Genomic DNA, 12,836 nt, shown 5'->3' with positions numbered 1-12,836 from the left:
AGGATTGCTGAATGTGTAACATTATCAAATGCTTTGTTAAGATCCACACCTAGGATGGCTTTGGAATCATAGGTTTGACAGTCGAAAATATGTTTCAGCTGTAAGAAGGCATATTGTGTAGAAAAGCCAGGACGAAATCCAAACATGCAGGTGGGCATGAGATTTTTCCCTTCTAGATATTGAGAAATTCTGGTCTGGAGTACATGCTCCATTAGTTTGCCGATCGAAGAGGTGAGAGAGATGGGCCGAAGGTTTGAAACTAGCAGAGGCTTCCCAGGTTTTGGTATAAACACAACTTTGGCCTCTTTCCATTGCGCGGAAGGGTTGCCCGTTGCCAGCACTCGTTAAAGTATTCAGTAAGGGCAGCAAACATTATCCTCATTCACAAGAAAGGGGACTCTAAGGACCTTAAAAATTACAGACCAATCAGCTTACTGTCTGTTACGTATAAGGTATTTACTAAGGTAATCGCTAATAGAATCAGGACAACCTTAGACTGCAATCAAGCAAAGGATCAAGCAGGGTTTCGGAAACGGTACTCTACTATCGATCATATCCATGCCATCAATCAGGTGATAGAAAAATGCTCGGAATATAATCAGCCCTTATACATAGCATTCATTGATTACGAAAAAGCATTTGACTCAGTTGAAACCTCGGCGGTGATGCAGGCATTGCGAAATCAGGGGGTAGACGAGCCGTACGTGAAAATGCTGGAAGATATATATAGTGGCTGCACAGCAACCATAGTTCTGCATAAAGAAAGTAACAAAATTCCCATAAAGAAAGGTGTTAGGCAAGGAGACACAATCTCCCCAGTACTATTCACAGCTTGTTTAGAGGAAGTATTCAGAGACTTGGAATGGGAGCAGTTAGGGATAAGGGTAGATGGAGAATACCTCAGTAATCTGCGATTTGCTGATGACATTGCCTTGCTAAGCAACTCGGGAGATAAACTGCAAATAATGATTGATGACCTAGACAGGAAAAGTAGAAAGGTAGGCTTGAAAATCAATATGCAGAAGACTAAGGTAATGTTCAACAGCCTCGGGAAGGAACAGGAGTTTACATTAGGTAGCGAAATACTGGAAGTAGTAGGCGAATATAACTACTTAGGACAGGTAGTAACCGCAGATCCGGACCATGAAAAGGAAATAACAAGAAGAATAAGATTGGGATGGAGCGCATTTGGCAAGCACTCGCAGATTATGACTAGCAGCTTACCGGTATCGCTCAAGAGGAAAGTATACAACAGTTGCATCTTGCCTGTACTCACCTATGGGGCTGAAACGTGGAGGCTAACCAAGAGAGTTCTACTTAAGTTAAGGACAACCCAGAGGGCTATGGAACGAAAAATGGTAGGGGTAACATTAAGAGATAGAAAACGTGCAGAGTGGGTCAGAGAAATAACGCAAGTTAACGACATTCTAGTGGAAATTAAGAAGAAGAAATGGACATGGGCAGGACATGTAGTGCGAAGAGAGGATAACCGATGGTCGCTGAGGGTAACAAACTGGATTCCAAGGGAAGGAAAGCGTAGCAGGGGGCGGCAGAAAGTTAGGTGGGCGGATGAGATTAAGAAGTTCGCAGGGGTCAAGTGGATGCAGCTAGCACAGAACCGGGTTAAGTGGAGAGATATGGGAGAGGCCTTCGCCCTGCAGTGGGTATAATCAGGCTGATGATGATGATGAAGGGCAGCAAAAGATTGGGAATCGAGATTCCGGAGTGCCTTATTATGCACTTCATCTGGACCGGAGGCTGAAGATGTGTTAGCCTCTGAAGCTCAGCCTGCACCTCTGATACTGTGATGGGTTGATCGAGGAAGTCGTTAGGAGGCCCTGAATAGTCGGAGTGTGATATAGAAGGCTACTTGGGGAAGTAGTGATCGCGTAGTTCTTGGAGAAGTTCCAGTGGAGGTGTATCGCAAGTATGTATTAGTCTAGTGAGGTTATCTCGTTAGGGTTGTCTTAGTCTTACTAGAGTCTAATAAGTGCCTAATCTGAGATACACTTATATTTCCATCTATCTTGTTGCATAGCGATTCCCAATTCTGTTGTGAAAGAGTCGCTGCATGCGTCTCTATCTCTCTGTTTAGACGGGTGAGGCGGCGTTTCAGGGTCCGGTACCAACGCTGCAGTTTCCAGCGTCGTTCTAGGCCGCCTTTAGCCTCTCTTAAATGCAGGAGCGGTGGCAGCGGTGGCGTAGCGGTAGAACATCCGCCTCGCATGCAAGAGGACTGGGGTTCAAAAGATATCTAGTGATTAATAATGTTCAGTGCCATATGCGAATATTTTTGGCGAAAAGGCCACTTTCTTAAAAAAAGACACACAAAAGGGAAAAAAGATGTGCCCTCTGATTAAAGTTAATTTAGGTCTGCATTAGAGGCACGAACGACAAAACTTTGTAGCTTTGCTAACACCGCTTCCAGGTTAACCTTAGTTCACTGTTTCAACCTACCGCCTCATTCACCGTGGACATCATTTTTTTTTTAATCTCATATGGTTAAATGCGTCATATAAGAAGCAAAAGCAAGTGAGAGAAGAGAAAAATATCTCAGTCCCTTAAATTTGGCAAACGTACCGCGAGTGATGCGGAAATATTGTGAGATGCAGTACCTCGCACAAGTCGCACAACACAGTCTTTTTCGTCGGGGCGAAGTCTTTCCTTTCTATGTTGTGAAGCCATTTTTTTGTGCGCAGCTCGTAGCGTTTCCCTCGTGAAATGGAAAACAAAGTCAATCTTTTTTCTGCTCTACTTGAACACTGAAACGTGCAGCAGCACGGCATCGTGCGCACGAAACTGTATGCGCGCAAGCCACAGGAAATAGCACTACGAGGCAGTTTAATGGCGGCAGTGAGGAAATAAAACACAAGCAAAACAATATTTTGCGTGCGCTGATGACGTATGGTGACATGTTGGCCACGCGACAAAGCAGAAATACCGCCCCACTCTCTTTAAAGAGGGGAGCGTAGGAGAGCAAGGAGGAAAGCGCCGGGTGAGGAAAAAAGCGGCAAAGATCTTACATTTTCGCTACTTTCCAGATAAAGGGGCTTTAAAGGGACAGAACACTGGCCAAAATATATCATGAGATTATGGTGGAGATGAAAAGATCTTGCCTCAAACAATACAGATCGAGCACTACAATATCAAAGAAAAGAGGCTTGACAATTTTAATTTGCCATTGAAAATCGCATAAAAACAACCGAGGCGCTATCTAGCGGAGAAACGCTAGTACTTTCAGTGTACCCCCGCCCCCCCCCCCCCCCCCCCCCACGTGACTGCATGTCAGCAAAATATCGCTGATTTTCGTAAGCACATTGTTCTCTTTTCTAGGAGTGCTTGCCAAAATTTATATTTTGCGCTCTCTCCAGTGCGTCCTTAAATAAAAATCACCCCTGCTTTCGCACCGCGAGAGGTATACTTTCAAGTTTTTGCCACTAGATGACACCACAGTGTTTGCAATTTTGTGATTGAAGCAATTACAGTACCCACTAAAACTTTCGTCGGCGAGGTCGTGCGTCATTGTGCCGTAGCAGCATTGAGTGTGAAACTGAAAAGGACGTTGCTCTACGCAAAAAAAAAAAAAAAAATGTCTGATTACTGTATAGCGAGTGAAAGTTATATTTCTTTTCGGTACGTCTTTTTTGTCGACCACCAGTCGTCATCGCGGTCGCTGCTCATGGTTTCCAGCATCGGACTACATAAAAACGGGCACACGCATTGATCGAAAAATTCCCGGTAAAAATTTTCGACAGCGTTTCTAACAAAACCGCTTTGGAATCGAACATTTTAGACATCAATTTTTCCGCTGCGGCAAAAAAAGATCGAAACCTAAATTCCAGTGTTCTGTCCCTTTAAGGCCCACGAGTATGTGACACCATCTGTGGAACGCACAAGGCATGAGTGGAATAACGCGAAGCTTGCAAATGAACGCACAAGAGTTAACGCTCTAAACTAGTTCAGCTGCTTTCCCGCTGCTGTCGATCATCGCTATTGGTGCTGCGTCACACTCATGACTGATGTTATGTCTGACAAAATTGTCCCGAGATATTCCTTTCAGGCCTTGCTATATCAAGCTCAACTACTTGGGGTAGAACTTCGGATTTTGTCTCCCTGGGCCCGAATGACCTTGACTTATACTATAAAATATACGACAAAATATCCTTAGTTTTGACGGTGACGACAAAATTCCTGTCACAAGTCGGAATTTTCTGCAGTGGTCACCAGAGTACTGGAGATTTTTTCTGTAGTAGTTATTTGCAGTCTATAGTACTCTTCTGTTGTCACTACACAAATATTGGTGTTACTATAGAAATTCCTGATGTCACAACAGCCTAACTCAAAACCCACACAGAGATTCTGCTGCGACAACAGAAATTTTTTTTTTTCAACTGGGATGGGATGGTATACAGTCGAACCCGGATATATCGAACTCGAAGGGGATCGCGAAATAGTTCGATATATCGATAATTCGATATACAGAAATCGGCTTGGGACGGCACTTACGATACGAAAAAACGATACTGTATTTGTCGCGTAATCAACTCACTCGCATAATGAACCCACCCTCTACTTTTGCACTCGAGAATTTGGAAAAAAGAAAGCGGTAAGGCCAGCTCGCTCACATGCAAGCGATGAAGCGATCTCAGCGACGAGCGGCAGCGACAGAGCAAAAAATTTCCAATTTGTTGGAACTGCGTCCCTCTGCCGTATGAGCCACCGCCACAGCTCAAAACAAGGTTTCTGTGTCGCCGCGGCAGAAATCGCCAGCGTTATCGCTTGCATGTCGCACTCCGTTTCGGTCGTCTCATCCACAGCTCATTCCTTGGCAGCGTGCCAAGATGCTGCGCAGCGATAACATCGCGGCGTGTTTATCTTTTGATTCCTGCTGCGACGGGGAGCGAATTTGGCAGACTGCCCGTGATGGCTTGATTGCACAAGCCTGGTTCGATTTATCACGCCGCGCTTGGGGCAGGCGTAGTCTACTGCCACAAAATCATTGGAAAGCGTGATAAAGTAGCTGCAAATGCTGTTTGAGGCGAAAAATACTAAAAGCCGGTGTCATGATTGCAGCTGACCGTGTGCTTTCGGTGATTCATACATGCAAGAATAACTCCCGCCAAAAAAAAAAAAAAAAAAAAAAACGCTTCTTAACGTTATATCTTACGCTACGCCGCGCGTACAGCACAACAATAAGAACAAACAACTCTCGCAAAAAAAAAGAAAAGATATATATGCCGCTTAACTTCCGCAGGCGCCATAGCCACGTCAGCCGCCGCGCGCAGAGGGTTCGCAACACACGCTGGAGAAAGGGTCCGACGTTCTCTCTGAAAACGGGCTAAGCTGGCTTGGCGCATGCCTATAGCGCGTGCTACTGCAAACGAAGGCCGGGAAAGAGGAAGGAGAGAGATAGTTCGGCAAAAGAATGGCAACACCCTTGCGCTTCGCTCTATCGCGTTTTGTCCCCTCTCGTTCCCACCGGTTCTCTCTGGTTCATTCGCGTACATGGCTTGCAAACGTCACGTGCTGGCGCGCGGGAAACGATAACCGCGGATCGGATGCGCGCGTCTTTGGAGAATGGGCGCGAAACTGCCCTAACCGAACTGTCCCCTCTCATTCCTTCCGCGCGTGGCTTGAAAACGTCACGCGGCAAACGGCCGAGGGTGATGCGATCGTCATTGGGGAAGGCACACATTCTAGTGCGTGGTGCGGAGTTCGATATATCGAACGACCGGTGAAATCGAGTTCGATATATGACGCGGCTTTCCTACACTTTTACATGGGATTTTCAAGGGAATATTCCGTGAGTTCGATATAACCAAAATTCGATATATCCGGGTTTGACTGTACATAGCTTGTGTGTGAGAAGAGACGACGCTACAGAACGTGCATCACTACTTCGGGGCCCAGATATCCCGGAGCACATATATATCACGTGTCCTAATGCACTGCATGTTTTAAACAGAGGACGTGCAAAGAAAAGCTTAGCATCTCCACCTCTTTGAAGTACATATGCAAGTGAGACATCTTTACTCAAATAAAACTTATAGGGGGGGAGGGCTGCAGTTGGCCCAGCTCACATGCGTCCTCTGTTGGGCAGTCAGGCTCCTGAAGGGAAGCCTCCAAAATGGTAAAATTCCTTTGGGATGTTGATCTCATTTGCCAAACAAAAGGAGTGGTTGGGAAAGGGATACAATTGGGGGTTAGAACAAGCCCTACTGAAAGCTCTGCAGTGAGTGCAGTTAGGGGCCAGAAAGAGGAGTGCCAATGGTGCAAATGTCTTTGAGAACTGTTTGTTGGTGTGTACTGGGCAGTATGTAGTGCTCTTGGGGCTAGAGGGGGGCAGAAGTGTGTAGCTGATTGAGATAGCAATGTTCCGAGTGTCAGGGTAAGGTTTATTTAAAACAGCCTTAAGCAAGTAATTCCTGTTAGACTTATTTAACAAGCGTTAGCAAAGAAATCGCCCCAGTCAACTTGTGCTCTTATATCAAAAGGCACTCGTAACCATACTTTCCAAAATTATTTTTCTCTACCACATATGCCACAAAAGGGTGCCCTTTAATAACTTCATTTCTGTCTTGCAACATCTAAGGCTATTCCTTTTTTGCAAGAAAGGCACTGGCTGAAATAACTTCGGATGGCATTATAGTTTTACAACCATAACAACCATACCTTCTACAGTAATGTTGATTGATACAAACATTTTTCTTTTGCTCGCTTCAACCACCTACCCTTGATGTGCTTTCCCATTACTTTATGCATTTGATCTCTACTTTTTCTCCCATCCTGCTAAAATCCCCAAATACGTAGAGTACTATATTATGTATAAAATCAACAATTTCTTGCCAGGGTACTCACGGTTAAAAGTTTCCTCCCACTCGATTAAAGCTTACTGCAAAAGATTCTATGATCGTTGTTCTGCAGTGCATGGCTGTGCACCAGGTCTTTGGGGCTTGCCGTAAGAAACTGTCAATGCACGCATGTAATTTCTTGGCATTCCCAAGCTTATATAAGGTTCAATTGTAGCAAAATAGTGTCTTCAGTGCACTGAATGCAGACGGCCAAGCTTATTCCTGTATGTTTTGTACACCGTAGCTGCGCCCACTCTCATCACCCGCTGCTCAAGATCACTCCAAAAGGGCGCAAAGTACTCTGCCAGTGACGCGCACATTCGGAACTCGGGCAGCACATGTAATGCTACTTGTAGTGCGCAGCCACAACGTGAATGCATTCATGCTGATGGTACTACAAGAAAGCACAAACGGAACAACGGGCGCTTTTATTAAAAAAATTAAACAGTTGGACGGCTGTAGAAAACCTCATCCGAACCAGTGGGCCCCCATGCACTGCCGCGTCCACTCGTCCTGGCACAGCCAGCACCACTGGAAGCCACACTGTGACCGGCTGCACACCATGTGCATGCATCCACCTGTGCAGAGAAAAGAAAAGCAGCACTGCTTGCATCACGTTTCGTGACATTAGACGTTAAAGCACACATGCGTGATATGCCTTTCAACATGTGGCCCCTCTCTGCATGCACACATCTTCCCCTCTCCACAGGTGGTAAACACAGCACTAGCCACTACTGCGCACGTGCAGTTTAAGCTGAGACCAGCGCAAGCAACAGGTGGCAGCCGTTTTCAAATACACGCACGTCACTTCACAAGCGCAGCTGGAGCCTCGTAAAAGAACTAAATGCAATGTAACCTCCTCTCTCCTCCTCATGTGTCGCTGCTCCTCTTGCTTTCTGACCGAGTGGCTCCCTCTATGTGGGGTGGTGTGAGCAGTAGCTCTCCGGAGTAAGCGCTGACACTAGGTTTCCGCTCCAGCTTTTGAGTGCATATTTTAGTTCCAATATTATGACTAGCTGCCAAACACTAACAGTGAATGTAAATAAGGCGCTACACTTGAATGCATTCATTACTAGCTGTCAGATGCTGTGCTGCGTGTGACCTTGGCATAGGTTCATGAACAACTTCCACCTCTGTAATCAATCGCTTATAGGCCGTCAGCCGACTGTCTTACCCTACAACAGGCTGTGAAAGTGGATCACCGCCCAGCAGTCTGTATGTAGGTACTTTACAGCTGTCACTGAGTAGTGAGCTACTCGTACAGCTGCAGAAGCACAATCTATACTGTCACAGTAAAGTGCTGCTCTGTCATGGCTCACGTCCATCGTCTATTGTATGTGAGAGCACCTAATGCAATGCCAGGCATCTTTCTTTCCGGCCTTCAGAAATGCGGCAGCGGTAGTCTGTCGGGTGTATGTGCATGACATCTGCTGCAGGTATTATCAGCACTTGCATGTGTGGCACATGGAAGCCAGAACTAGCTTAGTATTCTTTATCTTACTGAAGTGAAAGCAGAGTAGAAACGATTAGTTATCTTTCAGCTTTTTCCTAGCCACTGACAAAGCCACTCAGGTACTATTAAGCCAAGAATCAAAGACCTTGTGATATTTAGCTAAAATAAATGGCCTTGGATTGCGAATGGCAGTAACATAGTGGTTATACCTGAGAATTGTATTTTGGAATGCTGCACAACTGAAGAAATTCACAAGCAACATGTGATCTTGCCCACGCCTTCTGACAGTTACATAATGTTATGTAATGTTAAGTCATTTTCGATTCTTGCCGATTTTGTTAGAACAGGGCTAGACTCACAATCAGCCATGAGGCATAAGAATGCAACTAAGAATGTAAACAGTGTGGATTGATAAGCAAGCTGTGCATTTTCTTTATGCTCTGCCCTGGAGAAGTGGCTAGGTGTGCAGGGAAATCAGGCTGCCGTGTCTGAGCTGCCTCAAGCACATCTCGCTCCGAGAAAATGAGTGAATGAACTGCTACAGCCACAATGCAAGTTGTTCCCTCACCACTGCGCTCGGTGGGCGTTCGACACTTTGGGCATGGCTTGGTGGTGGCTCGGACGGTCAGCCGGCTCGCCTCATCCCACGTGCTGCCGCCCGGGGCTGCCACGCCAAACGTTGGCCGCTGCTGGGATGACGAGGCCTGCACCCAAAGCAGTGACGATTTCCTCTTGCATATAACTTTCACTTCGCTCAGAGCTGCGCCTTTCTTTTAGCATCCTGCAGCACCACAAGGGCCATAAGGGATGCCACTCTGCATTTTAAACACCCAGGGGCAATACATTACATAGCACATCACATTACTTTATATATAAAAACCCCGCTCAGGGATGTCACATAAGAGGTGAGTTCACAAAATGCATTTCTCTACAGCACTTGTAAATGTTGATGGACATGTTATGGCAGCGATATGGCGGCGAAGGCCGTTCCAGTCAGCTGCCATTTGAGGAAAAAGTGAGTTGTGTGGGCACGTGGGCGCAAAATTTGAAGCGGGTGACCTAAGCGATAGCAGCGTCCAGAAGTATGGTTCTCGTTTTAGTGGTGAATAAAAGAACTTGTGAAACAAGACAAAACTGGCAATGTGACGACGAGTGAGAAGATTAGGTAAAGCTGACTGCGATTTGAGATATTGTTACGGTACGCATTGAAAGAGACGATGACGAAGTGCTGGGCTAGTGGAGAAAGACGACGCTGCAGCTACGTCTGGTTCTCCTGTGAGCGTTTCCCTGACGGTGAACTGTTGCGGCTACGACGTACCATCGCCTCCTAACATCTCGACGTGCCTCGTAACATCTTGGTGGAGCTGCTGGGTAAGACACCAATACCACAAGCTGGATCTCCGTAGTGGCCGCCAACTTGATACAACCAGCGCCCACTGTCGTCGTTGCGCAGCCTCGTGATCCGGGAACCTTTTGCGGCACTCATGACATCGACGTCGAAGACTGGCTCGCTATGTACGAGCGAGTCAGTAAGCACAACCGATGGGACACAACGTTGATGCTTGCAAATGTCATTTTATACCTGGCTGGTACGACGCGCGTCTGGTTCGAGACGCACGAAGAAGATCTATCCTGGGACATGTGCAAAGAGAAGCTTCGGGATCTCTTTGGCAAGCCGATTGGACGCAAGCTCGGCGCTAAAAAGGACCTGGCATCGCGAGCACAGTCGTCGACCGAATCATATCTGTCGTACATACAAGACGTACTAGCTCTATGCCGCAAAGTGAACAGTGCCATGCCCGAGTGTGACAAGGTGGGCCACATCTTAAAGGACATTGCTGACGAGGCTTTTAACCTTCTATTTTGCAAAGATTGTACGACGGTCGACTCCGTCCTCGAGGTATGCCGGCGGTTTGAGCAAGCTAAACAGCGTCGTATTGCTCCCCGCTTCAACCGCTTGCCAAACACAGTTGCTACGTCTTCGTGCGAAGATCTGCCAACACTGCAGCAGCCGTCCCGTGAGCCAAACTTGACCAGGATCGTTCTCAGAGAGCTGGAGGCAATGGCCCCCGTCGCATTCACACCTCAGCCGGCGGATGCTACTATAGCACTGATCCAAGCTGTCGTTCGCCAAGAATTCGCGAACGTGGGCCTTAATGCGAGCGTAAGCCTCAGCTCTGGTCAGCCGTCCGCACAGCCATCTGTCCAGCCCACCGTTCTCCGGTGGTAGCTGCTGCGGCTCCGACTGCGCCCTTCCCGACGCGATACCCCGAATCTACCCGACGCTACCGCAACCCAGAAGAATGGCGGACCTTGGACAACCGACCCATCTGCTTCAACTGCTCACGTGCCGGCCACATTTCTCGCCATTGCCGCAGCCGTTGGGTTCCGCCACCTCGACCTCGCTACAATCATGATTGCAGCACCGCCTACGGACCACACCCAACCTCTCTCCGTGATACGCCCTTTCGTGACTTTAACCCGCCATCCCCGCGCATATCCAGCCGCTCGCCGTCTCCCCAGACCCGCCGTTCCCGCTCGCCCCTACCTCACCATTCCTCGTTCCCTCACTTCTCTGGCCCGCTCCCGGAAAACTGATCAATGCAGCTCCCGGAGGTGAAGCTGCATTGACGACCCGGCCCGAAAATCCTCTGCTGACCCTCGCTCATCGCCGCAATCTTCTAGATATCTGTGTAGATGGTGTGCCTGTTACCGCCCTCATTGACACTGGTGCCCAAATTTCCGTCCTCAGCTCTTCGTTTCGCCGCCGACTCAAAAAAGTTGTCACACCCGCCTCTTCATCAGCCGTTCGTGTCGCCGATGGAGGCGTCGCTGCCGTCGTGGGACTTCGCACTGCACGCGTGAGCATTTGTGGTCGAACTACCCCTGTGCTCTTCACTGTAATCAACCGCTGCCCTCACGATGTGATCCTCGGCATCGACTTTTTAACGGCGCACTCTGCCCTGATTGATTGTTCAAGTGGCCTCCTTCGCTTAGACCTGCCTTTCTGCTCCGACCGCACAGATATCAAGACACGCCTCTGCTCCGTCGAGTTTGTTCGCCTACCGCCCGAAGCTGCCATGTATGTTCCTTTGGCCCCGTTTCCTGTTATTCCTGATGGTACATACGTCACTTGTCCAATCATCGATGTTATTCTCCACCGTAACGTCATACTCCCTCACACTGTCCTGACCGTCACGGATAACAGAACCTATCTTCCCGTCCTTAACTTTAGCCGCTCTGTCCAAGTTTTGCCCCATGGCATTGCACTCGCTGACTTGCTTCCGTTGGCTGACTGCGAAGTTTCTGCCCTCAAGCCTGTGCCTCTGTCTGAACCCCCCCGTATCAGCTTCTCGTTCGACCCTTTTTACTCCCATGATAGCACCGGATTTGACACCTCAGCAAGGCTCTCTCCGACCTTTTGTTTTCGTACAGCGACATTTTTGATTTTGGTGACCGACCTCTGGCCCAGACATCTGTCGTTACCTATCGCATCAATACTGGTGATGCCAGCCCTATTCACAGAAGGCCTTATCGAGTCTCTCTTGCTGAGCGCCACGTGATACAGAAGGAGGTCGACAAGATGTTGACAAATAATATTATTGAGCCTTCCTGCAGTCCCTGGGCATCTCCTGTCGTTTTAGTCAAGAAGAAAGATCAAACTTGGAGATTCTGTGTAGATTACTGCCACCTCAATCAGATCACTAAAGAAGACGTTTATCCGCTCCCGAGAATTGACGACGCCCTCGACTGCTTGCATGGTGCCAGCTATTTTTCCTCAATCGACATGCGTTCCGGCTACTGGCAAATAGCTGTCGACGAACGGGATCGGGAGAAAACCGCATTTGTCACCCCTGACGGGCTATACCAATTCAAGGTCATGCCATTTGGCCTCTGTAATGCTCCTACGACCTTCGAGTGCATGATGGACTCGCTTCTCCATGGCTTCAAGTGGACAACGTGCTTATGCTACTTAGATGAGGTTGTTGTTTTCTCTCCCACGTTCACAAGTCACCTTGAATGGCTTTCTACAATACTGGCAGTCTTTTGCCGCGCCGGTCTTCAACTCAACGCAAAAGATGCAGCTTCGGCCGCCGCCAGATCAAAATCCTGGGACATTTGGTTGACGAAAATGGTGTGCAGCCCGACCCTGATAAAGTTCGTGCAGTCCGCGAGTTCCCTACACTACGTAATACAAGTGATGTGCGAAGTTTTCTCAGGCTCTGCTCCTACTTCCGTCGCTTCATTCGGAACTTCGCTGACCTAGCACGTCCCCTTACCTCCCTTTTGCAGAAAAACGTGAATTTCTCGTGGAGCCGTGAACAAGCTCAGCCTTTACAACGCTCATTTCCGCGCTCACCGCTCCTCCTGTATTGGCGCACTTCGACCCGTCTGCGCCTACAGAACTGCGCACCGACGATAGCGGACATGGTATTGGCGCCATCCTTGCCCAGTACCAGCACGGCCACTCTCGTGTGATTGCCTATGCCAGCTGCCTTCTCAGTCCGAGCGCAATTATTCCATTATGGAGC

The 12,836-nt window shown here is 48.1% G+C and overlaps 1 protein-coding gene across 1 annotated transcript in view; it reads right to left on the bottom strand.

The window, feature by feature from the left end:
• Positions 1 to 7,260: 7,260 nt before the first annotated feature.
• The window catches only part of park (E3 ubiquitin-protein ligase parkin), a 28,350-nt gene continuing 22,774 nt past the window's right edge, over positions 7,261 to 12,836 (bottom strand). The window contains exons 9-10 of the mRNA XM_084607538.1: positions 8,873 to 9,008; positions 7,261 to 7,429 (exon numbers count right to left, since the gene is read on the bottom strand). Of these exons, the coding sequence (XP_084463664.1) occupies positions 7,320 to 7,429; positions 8,873 to 9,008 (246 nt within the window). The 3' untranslated portion in view covers positions 7,261 to 7,319. The remainder of the gene's footprint in view (positions 7,430 to 8,872; positions 9,009 to 12,836) is intronic.

Source organism: Amblyomma maculatum, chromosome 6 (assembly GCF_055883805.1).
Source record: "Amblyomma maculatum isolate TAMU_Amacu chromosome 6, ASM5588380v1, whole genome shotgun sequence".
Classification (NCBI taxonomy): Eukaryota; Metazoa; Arthropoda; class Arachnida; order Ixodida; family Ixodidae; genus Amblyomma; species Amblyomma maculatum.
This window is presented reverse-complemented; position numbering and strand designations above follow the sequence as displayed.